The sequence below is a fragment of the Hippocampus guttulatus genome, chromosome 4, assembly GCF_054856545.1.
Source record: "Hippocampus guttulatus isolate MCC_2025c chromosome 4, RoL_Hgut_1.0, whole genome shotgun sequence".
Taxonomy (NCBI): Eukaryota; Metazoa; Chordata; class Actinopteri; order Syngnathiformes; family Syngnathidae; genus Hippocampus; species Hippocampus guttulatus.
The window spans coordinates 15,626,899-15,653,908 of NC_141264.1; the positions used below are offsets into that span (position 1 = coordinate 15,626,899).

The 27,010-nt window shown below is 41.9% G+C and overlaps 1 protein-coding gene across 4 annotated transcripts in view; it reads right to left on the bottom strand.

Annotated features, from left to right (window-relative positions):
• Positions 1-27,010, bottom strand: part of shank3a (SH3 and multiple ankyrin repeat domains 3a) — a 194,398-nt gene that overhangs the window by 124,517 nt on the left and 42,871 nt on the right. For 3 of the 4 annotated variants that reach the window (XM_086109498.1, XM_086109496.1, XM_086109500.1), the window contains 2 exons: positions 13,824-13,846; positions 13,376-13,674 (listed from right to left, as the gene is read on the bottom strand). In XM_086109498.1, the coding sequence (XP_085965624.1) occupies positions 13,376-13,674; positions 13,824-13,839 (315 nt within the window). In that variant the 5' untranslated portion in view covers positions 13,840-13,846. Of the gene's footprint in view, positions 1-13,375; positions 13,847-27,010 lie in introns of all 4 variants that reach the window. The other variant, XM_086109497.1, reaches the window with a different exon arrangement.

Here is a 27,010-nt window from a genome sequence, read left to right on the forward strand (position 1 = left end):
GCATAGCAGCGCATTTTCTTCACACCACTGGAAAAGTTAATTGAAAAAAAGTGAAAGTTAATCGAAATCAGATCTTTCTGTCATGTACACATATACACAAAAACTGACTTCGGCATTTTACCCATCACAGCGAAAATACTATTAGTGGCACCAACTGGAGCAGGGGGCTGCTGCCTAAGTGCCCAGGTTTAGAAACAGCTTCATTGCAGCCATGTTCCCGGGCATGGTGCTCAAGCCGCCCTGTGTGTGCGCCTTCTTTGATGGTCCTTTGTCAACTGGAAATGTCAGGAACTGTTGCTTTGTCGTATGTGCGCGTACTAAACCCCAAGTGGAGGAGTTTAACCATCTTGGGGCCTTGTTCATGAGTGAGGGCAGGAGGGAGCGGGAGATCGACAGGCGGCATCTGCTGTGAAGCGGACTTTGTTTCGGTCTGTCATGGTAAAGAAAGAGCTGAGCCGAAAGGCGAAGCTCTGAATTTACCGGTCGATCTACGTTCCAACCCTCACCACTCGTCACGAGCTATGGGTCGTGACCGAAAGAACGAGATCCCGGATACAAGCGGCCGAAATAAGCTTTCTCCGGAGGGTGTCCGGGCTCTCCCTTAGAGATAAGGTGAGAAGCTCGGTCATCCGGGAGGGGCTCAGAGTCAAGCCGCTTCTCCTCCACATCGAGAGGAGCCAGATGAGGTGGCTTGGGCATCTGATTAGGATGCCTCATGGACGCCTCCCTGGTGAGGTGGTCCGGCATATACCACCGGCAGAAGGCCCGGGGACATGCTGGAGAGACTATGTCTATGTCTATGTCCCCAGGAAGAACTGGAACAAGTGGCTGGGGAGAGGGAGGTCTGGGCTTCCCTGCGAGAGCTGTTGCCTCTGTGACCCGACCCCGGATAAGCGGTCGAAAATGGATGGATGGATGGACGTGTACTAAACTTTAAAGACTTGAATTGACCAGGAAATGCAAGTGGCTCGATAGCTCTTACGGGTGTTTGATCAGCAGTCTTGCACACCCTACTCATTGAATGACAACTGCGAACACAGACAGCGGCGGGTTCATTCATGCAACATACAAGCACATCCACACCGTTGAACGGCAAGAGGGTGAATATGAAGAGAAATGATCTTCAGTTATTTAGAAAATTAGACAACTTATCAGCAAATGGTCAACTTAGGTTAGGTATTATCGTTTTATGAGAGTTAATTTTATAAAGTTCGCTTAGATCATTCAAGAGCTCTAATACTGCACTGCTGACTTGACGATATGCCACAATACTTGTTGTTTCTGGCATTTCAATAATGTTGGCCATTTTGGGGGTCACCAGAAAAGTGATGATTTCGGATGGACAAGAATTCCACCCGATGCCAACAATATTCACCAACCAGTGCTAATCGCTCAGGATAATCTTTATAGACATCCAATAATCGGGCCGTTGCTGATGTTGATCGGAAAAGAGAAAAAAAGATAGGCCTGCTTATCTTTGATCATGAACCGTCGCCTAACATTCTCTGAACCTTAATTAAAGCATTTGCCCTAAATGGATCAAGTTTGTAGCAAGTTGGCTTGAGGCAAAAATCTCATTTCAAAAACGTGACTCTTCTCTTTCTGCTTCATCACTCTTTGGGGGGGGGGGCAAGAACAGATGCTCGTAGAGAGGAGGGATGCGGGACGAGTGAGATATGGACACTTGGAAAGGGATGTTACGCTACAGTCAACTCTTCCCCGAAAGGGGAGGAGCATGTGAAGCTCTTACAGTGAAAATGAAGTTCAAAAGTAACTTGCAGTCGTGCCACCAAAAAAACACATGAAATTTGACTTAAAATGTGAGTGACCACACATGTGACAAAAACAATATGACAACACGACAAACACATACAGTTAACCATCTGTTCATCGACAGTGAACCGTCGAAAAAAATAAAATAAAATAAAATTGGACTAATTCAAGATGCATCAGTAATCCGTAACCAAATTGAATCGTAGTCCTTTGAATCATAAAGTGGTGAGGGATTCTCACCTCTCAAGCAAGCACTCTTCCTACCTCACAGCACAAGATAATCTTTTAGGATCCTTATTAAAGCCATCACATAAATCGGGCTTGTGCTGACTAGTTCGAAGGAGGAAATCGGACTCACATTAATCAGATTATCTTTATGACTGCAAAGGAGGGGAATTTAGATTGGAGTGACTGAATTGAACTTTATTTTGGAATTTTGCTTGAGTTTTATCCCAAACATTATGTGCAACGCCATCAAAATGGGATTCAATTATGAACTCTAATACCTCTTCCACTGCATAATCAATCAGACGTGCAGCCAGTATTATGATTTGCCCACTGCAGTACAAAATCTCAACAACGCTGCCAAGAATTAAAAAAAAAAAAAGAAAGGAAAAAAACACCATGAATGTTGAGATCCCAGTCGGGTAATCTATCGTCCGAAGCCTGCAGTAGTGCAGTGATGCAGTCACACAAGAACCACCATCTGCTGAAAGTGAAATCAAAGACGCAAAACACACAGCGACAATGCCCACTGGATATCATGTTTCCAGGCAGAATGTCCCAAAATAAGGAAATCATTGTAGCAGCCAAGATGCAATACTGGAGCCTCCATACATGAGTAAATGAGTGAGTGGTCAATCATCTACTTCTTCTGAGCTCCGTTAGCTTATCTTTGCGTGTTCTATTCAAACTGGGGTCTCACCACGATTTTGTTCTGGCTTCAGGAGGACTTTATTTGTAAAAATTCAGTTTTCGGAGTCAACTTTCTCAAGTTTTGATCCCATATCACGACACCAATCCTGTAATCACTTTTGTAAACAAATAGTTTGATTGACACATTATTGTCAAGTAAACACAACAAGGGCTACGCGAATACTGAATAGATCTGCCAACACATCATGTGTCTGCGACATATGTGAGAAAAAAAACAGCAGTGTGACGAGACACATTTTGTAACTATTTAACAGAAATTGATCGCGGGTCCGTGTGAGACCTCGGCTTGGTCCGGTCCCAGACCACGGTCCGCCATCTGAAGCTACCCATTGTAGGTGAAGAGACCTTTAACAATTATTGTAGCCAGGATTGAACTCAGAAATGTTTTCCCATCATTTTGTGGGGGAGGCTCCACTTCATAGGTCACCGTGAAAACCACGCCACACTGAAATCATCGCACAGATCCGTACATTTTACCAAACAGCAACAATGGAGGACAACTAGAGTCTCCTGCATTCACTTGTATGCATGTGACTATTCTATGAGTAAAGAAATCAAATGTTGGGCCGATGAAGCAAAATGGAGACTTCTGAGTCCAATGTCCAGAGCGAAGACACAGGGTAAATTCATATTAGCAGACCTATTCGTTTTTGCCAGGGCAGCAAGAAAATGGATGGCTGAAGCCAAGTGGAGACTGCAGAGTAATATACTATGATACTCATGTAAAAGAATATGTGTTTGTTCCTGTCTTTATAAGATAAGATAAGATAAGAGATGATATCCTTTATTTGTCCCACACTGGGGAAATTTACCGTCTACAGCAGCAAAATTGAGGGGTAGAAAGAAAAAAAAACAAAGTGTTTGCATGCACAAAAAGACATGTTTCAGAAGAGAGCTGTACACAGTTCAATATAAGTGCAATATAAATTTAGATCTAGATATATACCCTTTTTTTTTTTACTCACTGTCCTTTCTTTCTTTCTTTCTTAAATATTGCAATTACTCCACAATGATTACCGGCGACCTCACTCAGCACCACTGGAACCCCCAGCTATGCAGATACTGGAAATAGTATCTCATAGTACTTGCTTTCGTGTGACCATACAAGGGGCTTTACCTGGTTCGTTTTTTAAAGCAGTAACAATTGAAGAATTTGGAAAGAGGAGGTGGGAATTCACATCGGCACTGACTGGGCGGGTTTTATTTGAATGAACTTAACTTCACACTGGAACAAAGTGGATAAATGATGAAAGAGTGCATGCTAAGGAGGCAAAACGAGGTGCAAACAGAGAGTACAGATGCATGCAGTAAGAAAGCACTGGGGCAGACTGTTGATGTCAGAGTCTCGCCACTGTTGCGAGATGAATAGCAGCCATTAGCAGAATTGGGAAGCTGTCTCTTTTTGGCCCACTCATAGAAATTGAGTTTTTGGTGGAGTTGGAAATGATGAATGAGAAAACATGGCCATTAAAAAAAAAAAAAACGACAACAACCTTCAAAAATTATCTGCCCGAAGGTCTGACTGAATGGGATGATATTCATTGCTAATACGACCAAAACACAGCTGCTTTTCTTTCGGTTTAAATTTTTTGAAGGATTAGGGACAAGGTTCGTTCAGTTACAGTCTTAATGTTTTTCACTGGATTGTTTCATATTCAAGGCCCAGAGGATCACAGAGGAATCATACAAATATATGGTATACTGTAAACCAACCAAAACCTTTCATGTATACATCCATTTGTTTTCGTTTTTTTTTAAATCTACTAACCCTCATGAGGATAAAGCGGATCAGATAATTAGATGGATATAATTACAAATCCAAACCAATTCTAACTCTAACGCTGAGCAGGAATTCACAAAAATATTTCAAGAAAATGGTCAAGTTCACATCATAGGATTGTCTCAAACGAAACAGCCTTTTAAGTGACACGAAATCGATGAGAAAACAAAGTAACAACTTAGAATGAAATTAAAATTGAATGAAGACAAGCTATATTTGGCCCGTGGAGTCAAGCAAACATACAAATACATGTGTTTCGTTAGTGGGATACAATTAGGGCCATGCGAAACAAATAAAAAGAAAAATTGGGCAAGTCAACCACAAAAATGCATTGACATAAAAATTTTCCCCCAATTTTGAGGCATTCAAACAGACATTTCTGGTTAACATAAAACTCCATTTAAATGAATAACATACAATCAGAAAAACAAAAGGAATGAAAAATATCCAAAAATATTTGATAGTGGCGGACAATTAAAAATAAAAGTCTTCGCTTTATGGATCCGCTATTAATTTCTGACATGGGTACACTGAAGAAGGCCATGAACCACAACCCCATTATGAGAGACTCACCAATAATGGACAAGTAATGAGAGTCCCTTGATGTTTGATTAGTCTTAAAACTATGACAATGGCCTTGATGAGAGGAGCAGATATTGGACTGGGCACAAAACAGAGGAGGGCACGTGCTGTCCTACAGGAATGCTGAGGAGTTAAGTGCTTCGGGCTTTGATCCCATACTTGAGCCAGCATTTATTGCGATTGAGCGGTCACTGAAGAATTAAGCCATTTTGGACTTGAAGCTTAACCCTGCAGGAGGTTTCCTCGCTTCCTCTTTCTGCTGTTGAAAAGACAAAAGTGTCGCCGGTGTTGTCCTCGCATGTTGCTCATCCTGATCCGTTCTTGAAACACAGCAGGAGACACGTAAGCCTACTTCAGGACAATTTTCCAGCTATAATCTGCCGCTCGGTGCACACAAGTCACTCATGGCTGCTTGAATAAAGACGCGCGTTATGCTTCTGTCTTCTGTTGCTCACTTCCTTATTACTGACAGCACAACTTAATATTTTTTGGAGTTGATGCTTTTGGTGAGGAAAGTCAATTTGACCCAATTATATACTGTATTTGATATTTGTTTTAAGCCGTCGACTCTCTCGGATTCCAAACATAATTGGGAATTTCTCCATTGTGAGACTTATCTTCAGATCTCTCACTCACTCGCTCTGTCGACATCAGTCGCAAAGGCCCCGCCCTCTGAATCATTCATCCAATCACATTCAGACACTCTCTCATTCAATCCCAATCAGATACCGTCATTGCCACGCGGAGTCAGAATTTATAAAGCGCTAATGCCACTTCACGTCATGCAACTGCAGTCACGACTTGTTACAGGATATTAGTATTGGGGAAAGTTCATTTTCTTTCATTCATCCATTTTCTAATCCGCTTTATGCTCACAAGGGTTGCGGGGCGTGCTGGAGCCTATCCCAGCTGTCTTTGGCAAGTAGGCGGGGGACACCCTGAACCGGTTGCCAGCCAATCGCAGGTCACACATAGACAAACAACAACCATGACAACTCACAATCACACCAAGGACAATTTAGAGTGATCAATTCACCTACCGTTCTTGAGTTTGGAATGTGGGAAACCGGAGTACCCAGAGAAAACCCACGAAGGCACGGGGAGAACATGCAAACTCCACTCAGGAAGGCCGGAGCTGGAATCGAACCCGGTACCTCTGCACTGTGCTAACCACGCACACCGGGCCGTCATTTTCTTGACAAACTAATTCAAAATTCAGTCCACAACATTTTTATTGTGCTTGTTCACTGCAAAATATTGCCCTCCAAACACTGGCATTTCCCCATTGTTGCCACCCATTCAGTCCACACTAGTGGACAGCTGTGAGTTTCATTTCACCCAACTATCTCATGACGAAAAACCTTTTGCTTGAATGCTTTTTTTTTTTAAATGAAGATTACAAAAACAGTAGCACAAAGCACAAACACAGTGTAAGGTAGGAAACAGGCAGAGGTAGGAAATGATCTGGCACACACACCCGCCTCTCGTCTTCAGGCTACCATAAAACAATAACACACCTGTGACTTGATTATTGCAGGAGTTTTATCAAATGTGACTGTCTATGAGACTGTCTATGGAAGTCTCTGATTCAAAGCGTGTGTCTGTTCAATGAGGGCTGATTGTTGAGAAAAGCGCTAGTTGGATTTTTCTTCGGTACTGTAGTAGAAGCCAAAGTAAAGGAATGAAGCGGCTTCATAAAGTATCATTAATGTATATATTGTAGTATCGGTACTGCGTTTATGTCTTTCGGAGGCGTGGTCAAGTGCGTGACTTCAGGATCTGAAGTTTGACATTGATTGATGGATGGATGGATTCAAAACAAATCCGTCTGTTGGGTCTGGTTGGTCATTTTCCTCACCTGGCAAGAGGTTGAAATAGTTGCATTTGCACCTCTACTCTTCTCATTACCAACATGCAATATGTTCTTAATCGGCACATTGTACAAAGTGTGGTTGTTTTTGCTTACTAACAAACCAACAATCATTGAAAGCAGGAGTAACTCATTTTTGGCGCGGGCCAATTTGGACAGTGAAACCACAAAATGGCTACTTGTACACAGCAAATTCATAGATTACAGTCAAACTCCTCTACAACGAAACCTCAATGGGTGAAAATACCCCCGAGTGTGAAAACATTTTCATGCATGAAAGCCATTCCCACTTTTCGGCTCCCCCTACAAAGAAAAGTCCCCTTGTTCCGTTATACGAAATCTTTTGCTCTGCTCTTGCCTCACAACGAGATTCACTACAACGAAAACAAGCCTTCTTCAAAAGTCTAATCCAAACTGAGCATGCCACAGCGACCTCTACTGCTTCGTTCAGAAACGGCCACAGCAACCACCACACTGGTTTACACATGCGCAGTAGTACAGAAAGTATTTGTTTCAGACGCAGCACGAACGTTGCATTGCTAAAATGGCGACAAAACGGACCTTTGCATACCAAGGAGTTAAGAAAAGAAAATCTTTAACGCTTGAAGACAGGATAAAGGTAATCAAAATGAAAGATGGAGGAAGTAAAATAAAAGACATTATGCAAGAAATTGATGTAAGTGAAAGTAAATGCTGATCGTAAATTTCGCAATTTCTTTCCCTTTTTTTTCTTTCTACGCTGGCTATATGAAGTGTCAAATAAGTGTATGCTCATACTTATACTTACATATATAGGTTTTTTTGTGTGTGTTCGTGTTTACGTCTGAGATAAAATTTGCTACAATGAAAAGTCCCCTGTTGTGAAAAATTTCTTGCTGCAAACATGATTTCATTGTAGAGGAGTTTCAGTGTACTAGCCTTGAAATCAGTCAAGTCGATTATAATAGTTTGTTCAATTATTGTTCAAATAAGTGTAAACAGGGTTGCAAAATCTCAATGTTATTTATTACATGTGACATTTTGGTACAGATTTTAGCAAGTTAAAACACATGATTTGCTCTCACGGGCCACATAAAATGACCTGGCGGGCCAGATCTGGCCCCTGGGCCTTGATTTTGACACCTGTGATTTAAAGGAAGCAAAACAAAGTTGGTAATTTTTCACAGTTGTCTGCATATGACAAAACACAATGTGTATATACAATACCTATCCATTTACCTCACTTCCCAGTTATGAGCCATACATCCCATGAAAGGTTTCCACTTTAAGGGAATTCCGAAATTTCTCATGTCACTTCTCATGGTAATTTACCAGTACCTTTACAGAAATGTGTCGGAAATGCATCCGTGCCTTTGCAACTCTACGCATAATGAAAGAAAAAAAAACACCTCCCAAAAGGCCTATCCTTTTTATCAAGAATTAAAATATGAGAAACTGACCATTAACCTTTGTATATTGTGATAATATATGTTTAATCTCACGTACCCTCTGGAGGACGCACTGCACTAAGTGAAGGCGTACACAGCTAATAGACCTTGAACTGACATAAAGCGCTATCATGTTGAATTATGCCGGGTAAAAGTGATCAAAATCTTGAAGCCAAGCTCCTCAGTACTACCTGTAGATTTGTGTGTGTGTGTGTGTGTGTGTGTGTGTGTGTGTGTGTGTGTGTGTGTGTGCCACCAAGAGAAGAAAAATCGTTTTTGGTTCACAGACGGCGATTCCGCAGCACCTTTGGGGAATTCTCTGCTTTCTTTTCAACTCCTACTGCTGCTCCTTTCATTTCCTCAGCACGTATTTCACAAAACTTGCCCACCACGGATGGATGATCAACAATAATAAACGCATGGGACGACCAAATAAATGCAAAGGACAGCAGGGCCAAGAGTGCATGCAGCATCGTGACACCCCATAAAAAAAGGTCCATCTGCATTTTGCACCACCATTAGCGGACACGGGTCTCCTGAGGAAACGTGAGAGAAGGTGAGCCGAGGACAGATGACAGGGGCCCATGTATGTATGTGTGTGTGTGTATGTGTGTGTGTGTGCGTGTTGTTACACAGGAAACTGTCACCAGATATTTCTCCAGCATTGCTCTTGTGTGTAATAGCTAAAGCTGAAGGACTGGCATAAAGGGTACACAGGGAGGTTTATGTTTCCACGCTAAACGGATCCATTTGATTCTATGAGCAATGACTGTTTGATTAGGTCATGTAAAAAAAGTTTTTACGTGCACTGTGACTTTAATCAACAAACCTTTGATGACCTAAACTGCGGGAAAACGCTCAATAGTGTCGCAGTCTAAAGAATACAACATATGTAGTGTGTCCACTTTATGACAATTTAAATTTTTTAGCATAATAACATGAAGGGTTTCCGTTCATATAAAAACGGGAATGTCGGTTGAACATATTAAGAATGACATGCAGTGAACTAGTTTGTGAAGTGAATAACGTTACCTGGCACGAGCACAACAAGCCACACTCTTTCACAGCAGCCCTTCCCATTTTTAATGTGATTATTAAGTCTTTCTTCATGCAAATATTTGCAGCATACCCCCACATATTCAGCTTGACATTTGTAACGTCTCCCATCATCTGTTTAGATTTGTTCGGAACCTTTTCCTCCGTTATTGTCCAAATAAAAATGAAACTTAGGTGGCATCTTGTGAAATCAATTATGTTGTAATTTCAGTTCGTTCATGTTTTTGGGGGGTCTGAGTTTAAGATGCCGTATTGTTTTGTGTTTTTTGTTATTGTAAAGTGTCCTTGGGTGTCTTGAAAAGCGCTTATAAATAAAATGTATTATTATTATTATGTCCAGTTTTGTGGGCGGCCATTGAGTGCACCTCGTTATTGTGTGTGAATGCAAAAAAATGAATTTAATGACTTGTATCATATGTTCAAAGTGCTAGTGTGCACTGCTATTCGAGGGGAATAGAGTGGCCCACGAGTAGTGAGAATCCACAAATACTGTTTTTTCCACACTATAAGGCACACCTAAAAGCATTTCATTTTCTCAAAAGCTGACAGTGCGCCTTATAATCCGATGCGCCTTATATGCGGATCAATACTCTGATTTCTTGGACATAGTATTTCAAATGTTCTGTAAAACGCTTTGTTACAGCTGCAACGGTTGTGAAAGCTCGATATAAATAAATCAGTATTGTCTTTCCTTTAGCATAGCTCCATCTAGTGGATGCATAACTCAACCTCAGCCACTATTGTGGCTTCTATCCTATGCGCCTTATAATGCGGTACGCCCTATATAGGAAAACAGTTTTAAAATCGGCCGTTTAGTGAAGGTGCGCCTTATACTCCGGTGCGGCTTATAGTGTGGAAAATACGGTAATTGACACTTGTTATAATTGCATTGGGAAGAAAAATAAAAGCATGATTTTTTATTTTTTTTATTTTTTGTAGAATCCAGTGGTCCACTGTATTTGTTGGCCCGTGTGTTATTTAGGCTACTATACTAGCGACTATTGATGAGCCTCGCATGAAGGTGGTTTGTTTGTGTTGAGTACCGATAATTCATCCACTGAATATCACTGTTTAACATCATTGTGTAAGTTCCAGGCGCAGGGTGTTGGGTGCTTTGTTTTTCATGGAAGTATTATTCAAAGTATGACGGGAAGTTAACGGCTTACTTACAAATTCAGTTCACATCACTCCTGAAAATGTGATGCAAAAATAAATCGAGTAGCGCCTGTACTATCAACAGTGTAAAGCCCAACAACTAAAGATTTGTAACGGCATAAATTTTGCAAGCATTTTCACAAGTGATGTCCTTCAAAACAGGTAGTTCAGCTTCACAGCACTCATTCCAGACTTGTTTTCTTTTGAAGAGAACCGGTCAGGACAAGAACCGGTCACCGCTGTTTTGTGGCCGACAACCTTAGATTCTGTTTTACATTATACGCCATTACGTTTTAAGAAGATGGCGATCAAGCAGGTTAAAATAGGTCTCATTCTCATTCCAGGTTTGATAATCGACCAAAAAACGTCTTTTTGGTCGGATTGGTTGGATTAAAGCAGCAAGGAGGAATTGCTGGGATCTTTGCACCCATTTTTTCATCATGAATCCTTGACCATGATGACCACAGTTCAGAAAGCAAAAAATGTGATGATATAGTGTTGCCCACGCGTCTTGTGTCACGGTGGTGCTCATTTGGGCGACTTTCCGAGCTTGGGGAAGTCAGATCCCTGAAATTCAATAATGGTTTGATGAAATTAACATGGCTTTCTGTTCAATTTCAGGCATGGCTCTTTGAGACTGTTTTTCTGCTCCCTAATATGACAGACACAACCACCCAATATCTTGTTGATCTGTGAAACTGGTGCTCGATTTTTTTTCCAGTTTGCTTTATCAAAGCCATCCATCCATTTATGTTTTTTTTAATAAGCAAAATAGCACTGTATAATATTGTATTTTTTAAAAACAAAAAGTAATAACATCTAGAACACAGAATATAGAACGCAATAAATAAACAAGAAATGAAGAACTGACAGTCTAAGTAACTCACTAAGTTAAAATAATGTTAGCCATTTTTTAACAGAGGATAAAGAATATATGCTTATAATCACTCTGATATCTGTCAACGTGTGTTGCTTCACCATTTGTGTTGAAATATCGATTGCGGTTTTAACACGCAGACTACCGATGCTAATCATTAGCTCGTCAAAAGGATTTTCAATTATATGGTAGCTTTAGGTGAGTGGGGCCATTCCAAGGACAAAATGGTTTGATTGTTTTTAAATACAAAATGTGGCATTCTCGTTGTTTTACGTTTCGTTTGACAGTAAACTTCAAGTAGGAGTGGCAAAAAAACGGGAGAATCTTTGTGGTGACTTGTTCCCTATTTTCTAAAGTGATGCTTATTGTGAAGTGAGTTGAAATGAGTTCACTTCCCCCATACAGCGTTCGTATCACCAGTTTGTGCTTGCAAGTCAGCGTAAAGAAATCATCCAAATGACCGATTGGCTGATGTCTGTGACTGATGTTGTATTGTATTGTATTATATTGATGTCCTGTGCTAAAGGTATCTAAAAAATGTGCCCTTTGTGCTATGTTTTGATTAAAAACTGGAAATGGACAGCGAGGATAGGCATGACCTCCAACTTTTACATTAGAAAATGATGTGCTTGGCTGTGCATTTTCCGGCGAAAAAGAGGCCGTGTATGCATTTACTGGATTCTCAAGAAGCAATCAATGGCACTGACTAATGGATTGAACTATTTTATGAAGAAGAATGTAAAGTTTGCCAGTTGGGTCATAACTACCTTTACACATCAACCTTATTACCCCCCCCCCCCCCCCCACTGTGAAGATTTACAATGCTTCTCATGTTGTCTGTCCATCTTCCCTCTTCTTCCTCATTTCCAGCTTTCGCTTCCATCCTTTTATACAACTTTTATTCAAATTTCACCCGTTTTCATATTTGGAAACTGTTAAAAGTACCCTAAATGTAATTCTTTTTATCGTGAACTTGGATGGCTTTTCCTAAAGTGAGGAAAAATACATCAATCCATCTTCTATACTGCTAACATAAAAATGAAAATGTCATTCCGTTGTACAGGTGCTACACAGTTTGTGTTTCTGGGTCATATTTGACCATATTCACTTATATGGATTTGGGATCTATCAGTGTGCCCAAAAACAAGGAAAATGGTAGTAATGGTGGGCATCTTGAAGCTATGAAGCTGCACGTGCCATGTTTTTTTTTTTTTTAATGAGACAGGGGTAACAGTGTTCAAAAAGGATCTTTAAACTGTCCGAGAACTGTCAGTATTCCCGCTATAATTGCACAGGCTTCTGCAGAAACATGCACCTGTTGGTCTTTAAAATGTCATGGGGAAATCCCGAAACACTGGAGGAGTTAAGCGGCACAGGAATGATCATACATGATAACGTAAGGCAGACAAGCCAAACAGAGGTCAAAGGGTGCCTTGGCACAAGCGTGAGATGTACGCCTGCTGGACAAACAGGTACCTGCAACGTTTTCTCGGAAATTAATTAAGGATTGATCATCCATTTAATAAAGTCACCCAAGCTGTTATTACAATTTGAACAATTCTGTAGTTCAAAATTTGATTTAGGCAAAGATTATGAGGGATAGTCTCAGTCCTAGCCAAAATTGACTCGGAAGATACTATATACTATGTGTGCATAGAAAATGAACAGTACATAAGGGTTAAGTGGCCAATTGTCAAAGTCAACTGCAGCCCGTTTAATGAAGAGCTTGATTGATTAGCGGGGCTTTTGGAAAGGCAGCAGCATGGATAAACCCAGTGAGGAAAAAAAAAAGAAACATATGGAGAACAGAGTGATGAAACAAGGGAGGTACAGAGAGAAAGTAAGAAAACACCGGTGGATGACTGAAGCAAAAAGTAATCGTAGAGAGGGGAGAGGCGTGTCTCCAGTCTGTCTCTTACCGTCTGTTGCAGGTCTGGGATTCCGATGCGGATCACGACCGTGTTGCCTGTGGGCTCCTCCATGGATGCAGTGGCGGCGGGTAGGAACGCCGGCGAGACTGCGATGGGAACGCCGCTGTCACCGTTACCGGCGCCGACGATGTCCTCTTCCAGGGAGCTGCTGCCGCTGTCGGTGCTGGCACCCTGGCTGCCGTTGGCGGTGTGTGCGTAAGAGGGGAGTGCGCGCGGGTGTGTGTGCGCGCACTGCTGCTGCTGCTGCTGGTCCTGCCGTGGAGGGCTGGGTGGCTCATGTTTGCCGGCTGCCGGACGCAGAGGCATGCTCCGTGTTAAGGACTTGGACTATGTTTCTCTCTCTCTCTCTCTCTCTTTCGCTTTCTCTTTCTCCCTCACATTCACACACAAAAAGACACACAACCTTGTGGCTGACACGCACACGGCACACACACACCTCTTTGAGCATGCATCTCTCGCCTGGGAAACAAAAAAAAAAAAAGAGGAAGGGAGAGAATAGCCAGGGATGGGGTGAAGAGGGGAGGCAACAGAAGGGAGATGGAGAGGGGGGAAAAAACAGACGGATCAGAAGTGCACAAGCATTCAGAATCTGAGAGCACAAAAAGGAATCCCTGTAATCAAGGGTGGGGAAGCTTTTTCGGTTTTTATGAAGTTCTCTCAAGGCCGTACTGAAGATTGAGTTGGCTAAGAGAGTACTTACGGTTAAATGTTTTCTCATTTTTGTCACATCCTTCCCTCAATTTTCTATACAGTGAACCCCCATTTATTGTGGGGGATATGTTCCAGACTAGCCTGCAATACCTGAAAATATGTGATATACAGAAGTCATATTTAAAAAAAAAAAAAAAACAGATAGAGCACAGTGTTTTACCTCTCCCACACATTACATGTAAACTTATAGTATCCCTTAGTTCTCACGCTCGCACTCACAATTCTCCAAACAAGATCCCAAGTGTGCGAGCTTCAGTTTTTTTGTTGTTGTTTTATTTATTTCTTTTTTTTGCAGGGGGGCGGGGGACGCACACAGTTGATCTCTCGTTGGCTATATGCAGCTAAGTATGAGATGCTGCGTATTGTTTTTTGTGATTGGCAAGTACAGGCATTGATCACCAGAAGTCGGTCGCAAACTTTTCCAATATTTTTCCAATTCCACATATTTTTACAAATCGATGACCAATCGATTGTGGCACCACGAGTGAAATTGCATCCAACAAAAGCCTGCCAGCTTAATGCAAGCATACACATTAAAATGCCATATAGATGTGTTCACGGAAGTTAAATGCATAGGAGGGGCACAACTATACAAATACTTAATTGCCATATTTTTTATGGTAGGTTTCATTGTACTGTATAGCATTTAGTCCGCTGTTGGTGTTCGCAAATTATTGTAATCATTTGTACTTGGAGGTAATCTGGAAAATGCATGGCCCACAGGCCATAGGTTTCCTTCGACTGCTTTAATCAGAAGTGTTGCTCCAATGTGTGACCATAGTAGGACAAGGGGAAAGGTGGGCGGCTGTATCGGGTGTTTGTACAGATCACTACTGGCAGGATGTGACTGTCATGCTCGGCTTTATCTATCTGCTGAAAACACACTGACAAAAAGTGCAAACAATCATAAATGTCCAATTTTAGTGGGAAGGGTTTCCTCATCAAAGAAGGTGTTTATTTCCTCCGCCAAGGACGTTGTGATTTTAATTGGCTTTAGTTTGTAAAAGTTTGCAAAACTCCATCGGCAGCCCCCAAAGAAAATGGAAATACTGTACTCTTTGAATGACAGCAGTTTTATTAGAACTGGACATATCTTCATGAAATAAAATAATTTTGTTTCATAAGACAGAAACTAAATTCTTAGTTATGAAGACACCAATGGGAACACTCACGAGAAGAGATCAGGACATGAACTCAGTGTTGTGTAAAATGAATACTTTAAGGCTTTGACGATTACGTGAAACATCGCTGGTTGAACAAGTGAGCTTCTGATGGGAGGAAAATGGGCCATAAAACATTTCTGGCAGGTTCCTGAATTATTCAGTCTGATCTTAAGTTAGTGCTATGCTGCAAAGTATTCGCAGACAGTGTCGCTGCTCACGCTGACCTTGCAGCCTCGGGACGAGGATGCTGCGATTGGTTGGAATTTTAAATATGCTTGTCAACAGGGGAGTGACGCAACCACTGCTACAGAGCGTAATGTGCTTGGACATACACGGAGTACATGAGTGCACAGAAAAGATGGCAGAGATATGTAAACTCCAAATTTAAAAAAAAAACGACATGAATGACCCACTGGAATGGTACGGTATAAAAAATTGAACATAACGACATGTAAAAAAGTGCGCAGTTGGACCACACAGCTTGCCATTGTGTTTTTCAGAGTATGAACCGGACTACTTGAGAGAAACAGGTTGTAGCTGACCAAACGGAAAATTGGCTGTGCAGTGTAGCAGTCACAGTTTCTGCGTATTTTCACACATCTCAAGCCAAAAAAGATTCCCGTCAAGAGTTTGTCAGACATCAAAAAGTACGGTCTCTCATAGATCACATTAACTTTGTTTAAATTTCCACAAGGTCTAACCCACAGGTGTCAAACTCAAGGCCCGGAGGCCAGATCTGGCCCAACACATCATTTCATGTGGCCTGCGAAAGCAAACGTCAACTTTCATGATGCTTGCTGAAATCTCTTCCAAAATTAAAAATTCTGAGATGTAATAAAGAAGGGAGAAACTGTATTGTAAGAATTTTCTTGTTACCAAACCCCTCATGACAGTAACTTAAACAATAGTTAAATAAATTGTTAATATATTGAGTTTGACACCCCTGGTCTAACCCATTGACGATACCGGACCTGTTAAAATGTACAGTTGTTATGGCTGGCGTTTTGTCCCCTTCAAGCATGCTACCACACATAACATCTTAACCTGTCACACATTTAAACTACAGCAGCAGGGAAGAAAGGTAAAATCATCAATCCAGCCATTTACTCTTGATTATTCAAATTGTTTTTATCTTGGTCAAATGTCATAGACGCCAACAAGTGGCGGCCAGTTCCAAAGAGATGGGTCTGTGTGAATTTACATTACCAAAAATGTTTTTAGTGAGCCGCCTATGTCAAGAAATGTGTTTGCCTCTAATTTGAAAAACATTGTCACGCCAAGTTTCATCCTTAATGACTTGGCAGCTACGGGCAAAGACCTGGCATACTTAATTTCTTTTGGTCACAAGTGACGCACGAGCTACACAGAAGCAATATCATGTCAAAAACCAAAAGCTTGTTGGATGCAGAGTGTGATTAGTGCTCTGCAAAGCGGTACATAAACACGCTCTTAGTGAAACCACGCGATCGCAGTCATTAGCATAGCCACCAGAAAAAGCCACATGAACTCCACCTGCATGCCAGAGTGTGAAGAGAACGGCAAAGTACCACTGACTACTGCATCTGGAATTCTCCAAGTTGTTCGAGACTCAAACGTACAATGCAATTTCTCCGGCTGCCATGTTTCTGCGAGGATTCACTCTCAGTAGTCGTCATGGCAACGCAACGCCGTACTCTCCTTGGCACATCCCACAGTCGGTTGGGGTGGGGTGAGCCATGGTTTATCTGCTTGGGACAGAACACGACAGCTCCTAAAACCGGCTGCTTTGAACAGGACTCCAGGGAGAGGGTGATTGCATCTATGATTCTCGATCCTTGGGTATTTTCATCAATTCACCAAGTTCAAGTAGTTGAAAAAGTAAATGGAAAGATGAGTTTTGCTTTGTAATTGGAGTTCCAGTACCAAAAACTGTCTCTCAACTGTAGTCTACTGCACACCTTATTTTACAAAATGATTGTATTGATCCACGTAAACACACTTCAAAAAGTAACATCCACCCGTCTGTCCATCCATTTTCCGTTCTAGTTAGGGTGGCAGGTGAGGTGGAGCCTATGCAGCGGGAAACACCCTGGACCAGCCAGTCACCTTTAGGCCAGTGGTTCTTAACCTTCTAAGAGGTACCGAACCCAACCAGTTCATATGCACATTCACTGAACCCTTCATTAGTGAAAAATAAACATGTGATTTTTTTTTTACAAATTCAAGACATTAAAAAAACACATTTATGAAAAACAGAAAAAAAGTCAATAACATTACATGGCATAAATATAGTTTTTTTTAAATTGCATGACGTCCTATCACGACAGTCACACAGTGACTACTGAGCGAACTAGATTTCCCGCAACACTGATTGGACAAGCAATGTAATGTGATCATCTGCAGCCAGTGATGGCCAAGTGGGCGTGCCACAACTAATTGACATTTTGAGTCTGGTGTCTCTTAACCTCCATGGCAGAGGCTCGGTCGAACCCCTGAGACCGATTCACAGAACCTCTAGGGTTCCGATCGAACCCAGGTTAAGAACCACTGCTTTAGACAAAGAGCTATTCACACCAATGGACAATTCGGAATCTTCAATAGACTAACATGCATGCTTTGGCGATGTAAGAGAAACGCAATGGAAAACCAATGCAATCATGAGGAGAACATGCAAAATCTACAAGAAATAGGCCGCGGCTTAAGATTCCAAACGCACGCATATGCGCTGAGCTGAAAACAAGAAAGAGAGAGGAGGTCAAATGTCCTAGATTTGGAAGAATTTGGAATGTTTTTTGAGCTCCGATAATGCAGACTAACTTGTGTTAATGTTCAATGAACCCGGTAACGAGGCAAAAGTCCAAAATGAATCAATACACCGGTGACAGTGACCTGTGGACAGTCGTTCTCTATTCTGGGAAATTTTTCAGCGATAATAGCTCCGTCTAATTGTTTTTCAGTGTTACTGAAGGTCAACAATAAGAAAGTAACATTTACCATTCAAATGTACTTGAATTCGAATACAATGAATATGTCATATTATCTCCTTTACAAAGGAAAATACGAGTTTTCCCGTCGGGGATGAAAGCCTATTTTCATTGCAATATGTAGAGATTCGAACGTATCGCCAATGCCGTGCGCTGAGCTGAATTTTGATGAAGAACAGAGCATTCTGGAAAAGATGCGGACAGAAAGTTATTTTTTTAAGGAAATGTTTGGTCATTGTTTCAGTTTCTGATGACGAGCAATGTCTTTGACGATCTCTACAATGGCCGACTGGGTATCTTCAGATCAGCAGTAACGTCTCACATTCTGCCACCTTATCTATTATTGAAGGGATGGATAGATATCCTATTTCGCCCATTTGCAATCCCAGACACTGTTAAAATCCCACCAAATTGAATCCTGTCTGAAATAAAACCGAAACGTGTGTTCTGTGTTTAAACCTGAATTACGATGAAACTGAAACACGTGCTCTGTGCACACAAAGGACACAATAATATCATGATTCCTTTCAATACTTTATCAATTGTGGATGCAGATCCACTGCCTTATTACTGCACCTGGGAAATTAAGTAACTGAAGAGTGGAATCACAAGGAGGTTATCTTCCATGCCTCAGCGAGTAGCAGCACCTCACCTCCCATTAGTTCGCGTCTTCATGTCACCGCGTCTTTTGCACTCCGGCACAGCTAAAACAAAGTGAATAATTTAGAGGCCTGCAAAGCTGCACGAGCGTGGATCCAGGTCACTGTATGCCGGAGAGCCAGAGTCACAACCTCTGATGTTCAGGTGGAGGAGAAAGGCTTCTCGCGGCGGCAAGTGTCAGTCCCTCACAGGTAACCAACCACAGAGCATGAATAGCAGGAGTAAATGTGATAACCTACAACAGTGTGCTTCATGCTCCTCCACACCGTGTAAAGCAAATGTCATGGCCATTTACCAACCCCGATTCTTCAGGGGCACATTTTTCTCTTTCACACGCTCCCACACGGGCATCTTTTTTTTTTTTTTTGTGCTACATCCCATTGAGGTTGAATTTGGTAATTGATTGGACAGGCGGAGCGGCATTAAACATCAAAGGACAATGTGAATATTGGGAGGCTTCTTTTGTTCGTCGTAAAATTGTGTTTTATGGCTCCACAGATGAGCTCAGCTTGAAATATCATTCAACAGCTCCAACTTGACGAATGGCGCAGACAATTCGGCTACAATATAATGAACGTTCATACTTCTACTTGTTATAGTAGGTTGTCCGGAGGGGTGCAACATAATAAAGCGATGAATGTCACCGATAAACTGCACACCCAACTCATCAAGATTTTAAATGGCATCACTTCACAGCAATGGTGCAATTTAATACTTTATTCAAGTCCCTGCCAAATGAAAAAATACGATATAATGCGGATTAAAAAAAAAATCAAGCTATTGTCTCTGCTATAAGACGCTGTAGACGTGTCCACTCAATGCAGGAAACCATACCGTCCTGACAAATCAGCACCAGTTCATCTCACAACTTTCTAATGGTTGAGCAAAACACATGTGCTTAAAGCCTCTCGTGGCTGGAATATATCTCAATGGCTCCAGAGGTGTGCGTCCAAAAAATAAAAAAAACTCATCCAGCTGTAAGACATTGCAATGAGGCCTGAAAATCCTCCACTTTGTGTGTAAAACACACACATACACACACACACACATGCCCCCCATAAACCTTACCTTTCCCTTTCGCAATCACTCGGCCACATGCACACGCCGCATATGGAAAATTAGCCACGCGCTAAAAGCTTTTGAAATCAATACTCTACAGTCACTGAAGCACTGTCCCAAAGCCACATTTTCGGATGCTCATCATTTCCTGACACAGCATGCGGCTCTGTCTCTCACTCACACACACACACACACACACACACACACACACACACACACACACACACACACACACACACACACACACACACACAGCATGCGTGAAGCTACCAGGGCAAATGGCAAGCAAAACAAAAGGGTCAAACACATCTACAACTATGATAGACATGAGTGGTTCATGATTAAATTGTAATTACATTCCTGCCGTGTGTGCAGCAAAAGATGTGAATGTACTAGCTATTGATCTACTGCTTGGCAGCTGGCTCTTTGATGCAGAATTACTATTAATAATCAATGGGTTTCTCAGGAGAGACATTAATAAACCTGTCAGCCAATTAAAGTGGGGTTCAGACATACCGAATATCAGGTCTCTGAAATATTATTCTGAGCGATTTTCTTGTGGTCCTATCAGGGGTTTTTCTTCCCTGATCTGTATGAGAAATGGTCAGTCGACAATCCTGTTGAAAATGTACGACAAATCCAATTTGGTTAGTAGAGATATTTTGTGTTTTGTGTGTGGTGTATTGTGTTGGTCACCATGCGTAGACCACACACTGGGCTCTATTTTCATCGACAGGCTCATGCATGCTCAGTGCAAAAATTGGCGCAACTTCATTTTCGTGCCTTGGCAAGTCTAGTGCAGCATGTTTCCAGCGGACCGAGGGTGTCTTCAATTATATGCTCCTGGCACACCTGACAATTTGGTGACAGAAGGTAGACTTGATGTAAGACTAAATGAAAGCAGGTCTAAGTTGTGGCATAGGTCACCATCTGCCATTTTGGTCTAATTGATCCAGGTGTACGCAGACATATTCTGAACTCCGCGGACGTGTGTGGTGGACGTCATCGAATTGCATTCATAAATATGACGACAGCATTCATCAGTCCCTCACAATCATTGTATAAATCAATTAATTGAATACATTACCATTGTCATATTTTTTTAATATACAGTATTTTTTACATTTTATGAATCAGAGATCGTTTTTTGTGTCATCATTTGTTTATTGAACAATGACATCATTGATTGGATCTGCAAAGTAAACATGACAGCAAACAAAATCTCATAGACTCCAGGGATGTTCTGTACTGCCATCATTAATAATCCAAGGTTTCTCATCATATACAGTTGGATTTTGTTTTTTCTAATGTTTTCCAATTTTTTTTTAATAATTTGGTTTTATTTGGAAGGGTTGTTGGGATTCTCCCACCCATTTTCTAGATATTGAATGCTTGTCTTGCGTTTTGCATTTTTTTTTTCCCAACTGCATTTCAATGGCTGTCAATTATTTGCAAGTGTTGGCTATTCGTGGACCGGGCCAGCCCTAATCCACCGTGAATAGAATTGACTGTACAGTAAATAAACAAGTTGTTTCAATTGATTGCATGCATTACAGTAAATATTCCCATCCCCGGAATTCTATGGAAAGGAATATCCTTCACCCGGAATAAAAACCTATGCATTAACATTTTGACTACGATTAAGTGTTACCGGAACTTGCGTAAGCGGAAATTCCACCACCCACTAACCCGGATGGAGGTGTAATGCCGCCGGAGCTTAAATACATGCAACGCCCACACGATGCGACGGAAAAGACACAACGCTGAAATAACTTTTCACTTCGCGTTTTTCGATCATCAGATTCTAAACGACGACGAGTTTTTATTGCCGTGCGTTTTACTGTAATTGTGAATGATTTTAACTTTATTCACTTACGTCCTGGAGAACGCGGCACTAGCTTAAAAGCAGCACCCACTCGACATGACCGAAGAAACGTGTTCGCTTCGCCGTTTTCATTCATCAGATTCGAAACGAAGACGTGTAAGCGACTTTTTATTGGCGTGCGTTTTACTGTAATTGCGAAAGATTTTAACTTTATTCACTTACGTCGTGTAGATCATCGCATCGAAACGTAGAAGAACTGTAATGACTGGAGCGGAGCGAGTGAAATGCATCCGTTTGAGCGAGGCTGGACACAAAGTTAAAAAGATCCTGCAGACACTTGGAGTCGGAAAGACACAAATCTACGAAACTTTAAAAAACAAGGCTCAAACGATCAGCTCATCAGCAAGCTCTGTTGAGGCCGGAGCAATTGAATCAGGTGTGTTGGAGTAGGGAAGGACCTAAAACAGGCAGGATATGGCTCTCGAGGAACTGGAGTTCCCTACCCATGGTGTAAACCTACCCTACGCTATAATGCGGTTTCAGACAAACCTATGTGCTAAGTGTACTGCATCACCCAAGCACTTAATATGATGTTTTGCGACTGCACGTCCACAGCTCAGCATTTACCATAGCTTGTCCACCTTCCTCCTGTTACTACTACTTGTCCTTCCTTTGTTATAACGATACTTACAGATGTGGAGCTTTTTCGCCGCCATGGAGGCGATGATTACATATTCTGCTATGCTGACACAGAGCACAGCAAACGTTCACCTCCGTGAGCCGAATATCTTTTTTAATTGATCATGATCATCTGAAAATTACGTGATGTGTCCCGATTTCCAGTCATGTTATCGAATCTGGGCAAGTGACGAGTAAAACAAAGTTGTTCCACTCGTGTGCCAAATTGCTTTACAAATGAGTGCATGATGATCAAAGTCAACAACAAGGATATTGAATAAATGCTTGAAAAGTAATATTTCCACAAGTCATTGTAACGTTTGAGGATGTGTGGCTCAAAATGTAGACAAACACAACTCACTTCCTGTGCCTTATCTATGGACATTCTATTTTTATAGTCCACAGTCTCCACTTGGCTGCAGCAGCCCTCATTTCGCCTTGAGCAATACTGGTCTTAATTGGTCTTTGTTATCACGTCTCGCTCTGACTCCATAAGTGGTCTTCCTCATTTATCAGAAAATAGAAGATGATTCAACAAGAAGGCCCCACACAATCTCCTGAGCCACAGAAGTGACGGCAAATTAATTAGATAAAAAGATAAATCATCATAAAATCTTTGATCAAATTATGCATGAAGATGAGGCTTATCAATCACGATGAGAACAAGAACACACCAGACTCCGGTGGACGCCAAACTGGTAACAGAGGAGAATTTCTGACTTATAGTCATTACATCTGCCTCCAATTACAAGTTTTGGTGCTATGATCTGCAAATTTCCCGGTGTGTAAATATTTTACAATGCTTGCTCTGTTGCTGCCTCAAAACAGCACCCGGCATTCCATCTTCATGTTTGCATCCATGCAAAATTGAAGAAAATAATTACTGCCGTTTGTAGCGTGGAGGATTGCCGCACTAATGAGAGGAACGGTAACAATAAAAGGACTTTTGTCCCCTAATTAGCGTAGCAAACCAAGTGGAAGAAGGTACGCTTGTCATTATCGCATCAAGATCGGCTCCTTTGATCCCGCTTAAATGGTGACATAAGCTTCTGCTAAGTCATCTACTCCTGGCATTTTAGGACTATTGATCGGTCATTTTTGCAAGGAGAATACAATGCAGGGGTCCTTGGAGTACAACAGAGTTTTATCAATGCAGGCCGTTCATTTAGTACTTGGGACTTCATTGGGGATGTACTGGACTTAATGTATACATACACATCATGTGGAGCAGTTCAGAATCAATATGTAAGAACATGACAATAATGAAATAAGCATCATATTCCACAGACGTGCTGATTATTTTCATTAATTATTCTGTGTAGATTACGAAAGACGTGTTTTGACAGTTGATCTCGGCTTGCTCTGAGCAGCCAATCAGAAGACAGAAAAATGCCGATATGATGGAGCCGCAGCTCTCTGTGAGGAATAAATTGAAGTCTGATTGGTTCAAGAAACTGTCCTGTTGCTCATGTAGTTTAAGTTACAGGGGCTAGCACGACTGATTCTGAAAGCCCTGGGCAGAATAGATCGACATGGCAACACAAGAAGACTGAAATCCGATTGGATAAAAAAAAAAAACATACAACATCCACATGCACATAATGGAAGCAGAGCAGCCAAGTGAAAGGCTAGGAAATGAAGGGAATCGACTCTTGAAAATATTACAGCTTAAGTTGTTAATGTGAGTCAATGTCTCTGTGTCTATATTTTCCACTTGCCATTTATTAATATGTTAAACAATGTGTTTAAAAAGTGCTTTAGATTCAAACTTGGAACATATCCTCCACAATCCTTTCACAGTACACCATATTACAGTGAAATAACTGAATTAAGTGAGATGACATTTCCAGAGGAGGCCTCTCCCGCACAAACTCTCCTTGGACTGACATCAATAGGAGACTGCATTGGAACGTGAGGAAATGTGCTCAAGTGCCATTCGGGCAACGTTAGTTGTGTCTGATTGCCGCTAATTAGAGACAGTCAGCGCAAGCGAGTGCTGGTTAAAAAAAAAAAAATTCAATAAATAAGCAACAGCTGGTAACACCTGAAAAAGCCAGGGTGTTGTCAGTGTTTCTATTCTGAAGCTCCAGCGGGATAATTGCTGCCGCCGTTTGCAGCAGCGTGCTTGTGGAAAGCCCAGATGTGGCTGGTGTAAACGACAGGCACTCACGACACCATCTACCTTCAGAGACGTCAGTGTGTGTATATTTCGTAAGATCCATACTTATATCAATTTGTGACTTGTGAGAATATGTTTTAATGAGGAGTGTACAAACTACAGCTCGGGGGCATCTCGCCCCAATATCACCTGCGTTATGCTGTTGCTTACCCACAACCATAATGAGGATAAAAGACATTGATAATGGATGGATGGATGAACTAAATAGTTGAAGACTTAATGAAAAATTGCACGGACACAAAAACCTAATAAATCTGGACCCATCCATCCATCCATTTTCTGTTCCGCCTAATCCTCACAAGGGATGCGGGGGGTGCCGGAGCCTATCCCAGCCGTCTTCGGGCAGTAGGCAGGGGACACCCTGAACCGGTTGCTAGCCAATCGCAGGGCACACAGAGACGAACAACCATCCATGCTCACGCTCACACCTAGGGACAATTTAGAGTGTCCAATTAGCCTGCCATGCATGTTTTTGGAATGTGGGAGGAAACCAGAGTACCCGGAGAAAACCCACGCAGGCCCAGGGAGAACATGCAAACTCCACACAGGGAGGCCAGAGCTGGAATCGAACCCGGTACCTCTGCACTGCGAGGTTGACGCGCCAACCACCGTACACCGGGCCGCCACTAAATCTGGACCCTTGCACCCAAAAGTGAATCCACAAAATTCTTCCTGTGTCATTTTAGTCTTCTTATCTCATTTAGATGCACTCACTTCCCCTTGTCACCACGCAGTCGATGCATCGTAACTCGCTGTGAAGTGCAGTAATTACAGTGCGGCAGCGGCCGGCAGTAGGACGGAGAGCAAAGCAGCAAATCAAAAATGGAGAGGGGGAGGGGGCAGGGGTGGGGGGTCAACGAGGGCAAAAAACGTGTCATTCTGTGTCAACTAGTGGGCTGCACTATGAAACAGAGCTTTAATTTGTCCATTTGTGTGAACAGAAATACAATAATGTTCAAGACAATGCTGTCACTTGGTCAGCATTTGTCATGAGTAGAGGGAGCAGTCACGCTGTATTTAAGTAGAAGTGCGGATTGTGTTGCTTAATCTATCAAGTATCTTGAAAAAATTCCCAAGTCGGGTCACTCGTATCTCAAGACACCGTTGTATTTGAGTCGAAGCGCAATTCACTATTACATTTTCTTCTCATTCAATTTAAAGTACATTGTGTGGGCTCGTTTATGCATTTTGGTTGTTGCCGTGTTTTTCTAATCGGCAGGTATCCGAATACTTTTGCCTATGCAGCCTATCTTGTCAGCAAATCATGTTTATACCACTGCGTGTGCAATGATAAGATAAGCACCGATACACAGGCTGCAGCATTCACGCATTTGTCAATAACTGCAGATTTCACACACGCTCTCTCTATCTCTCTCTCTCTCAACACCCAACACACACACACACAGACACACACACACGCGCGCATGCACACACACACTCACACAACAGAGTTGATGTACTGCCTCTTCCGCCACTATGGTCGTACTGGCATACAGCCCAAAGTAGTTGATGCTTTATGATGTTTGGGAAAATATTCCCCCTCAAAAATAACTAGATTATCAACTACGCCTCGGAGAGACAACGGTGACGTGGACAAAGAGGCCGCATGACAAGATGAGAGGAGGGCTCATATAAGAGGCGCTAGAGTGTCACATTTCATGGGCGCTGACATTATAAAGGAAACGCCAGTGCCAATGGAGCCGAAATATAGTTACACAGGGGCACAAAGCCATTAGAAATGTACTTCTTGATTACGCATCTGCGACTGTTACTGCCGCCGTGTCTTATTGTCGTCCATCCGTTGTTTTGATCCGTTCTCTGCAAATGTAACCACCTCAGTTGAAAGATAAGGCCTCCCAATTACGATGCCTGTGTGAATGCAGGGAGCGGTGAAGAGCGGGACTTGGTGCCCCCATCTTTTTCATGGAGAACTCTCAAAATGATCATCAAATGTCGACACAATGCTCTGCCTCCATTAGATGTTATTGGCAAAAAGCTTTGCAATTTAATATCGAGGATACACAAATTGGGGCTCATTTGGGAACATTCCCTGGTAGGGGTTGACGGTTTCAAAACCAAATTTCCGACTTCCTGTATAATATTAAGCATGGCTCATTCAGCTTTTTTCATGTGTCCTGCTATGATAAAGATGCACGCCCAATATCGTGTCATCCAAGGAGCTATTGTGAGGGGCTTTTTTCCCCACATGCTGCTACTGAATGTAAAGACTTTGATGACATGCAATGCCCACATTAGATGTCGTAGATGAAAAAAGCTGGATACCTGCTTCCAAATTAGGCTTATTTGAATTCCCAATTAGGAATATGACGCAAAAACGAGTAAATCCAGACCACCATTTGAATTTTTTTTTTTTTAGGTCTGCAG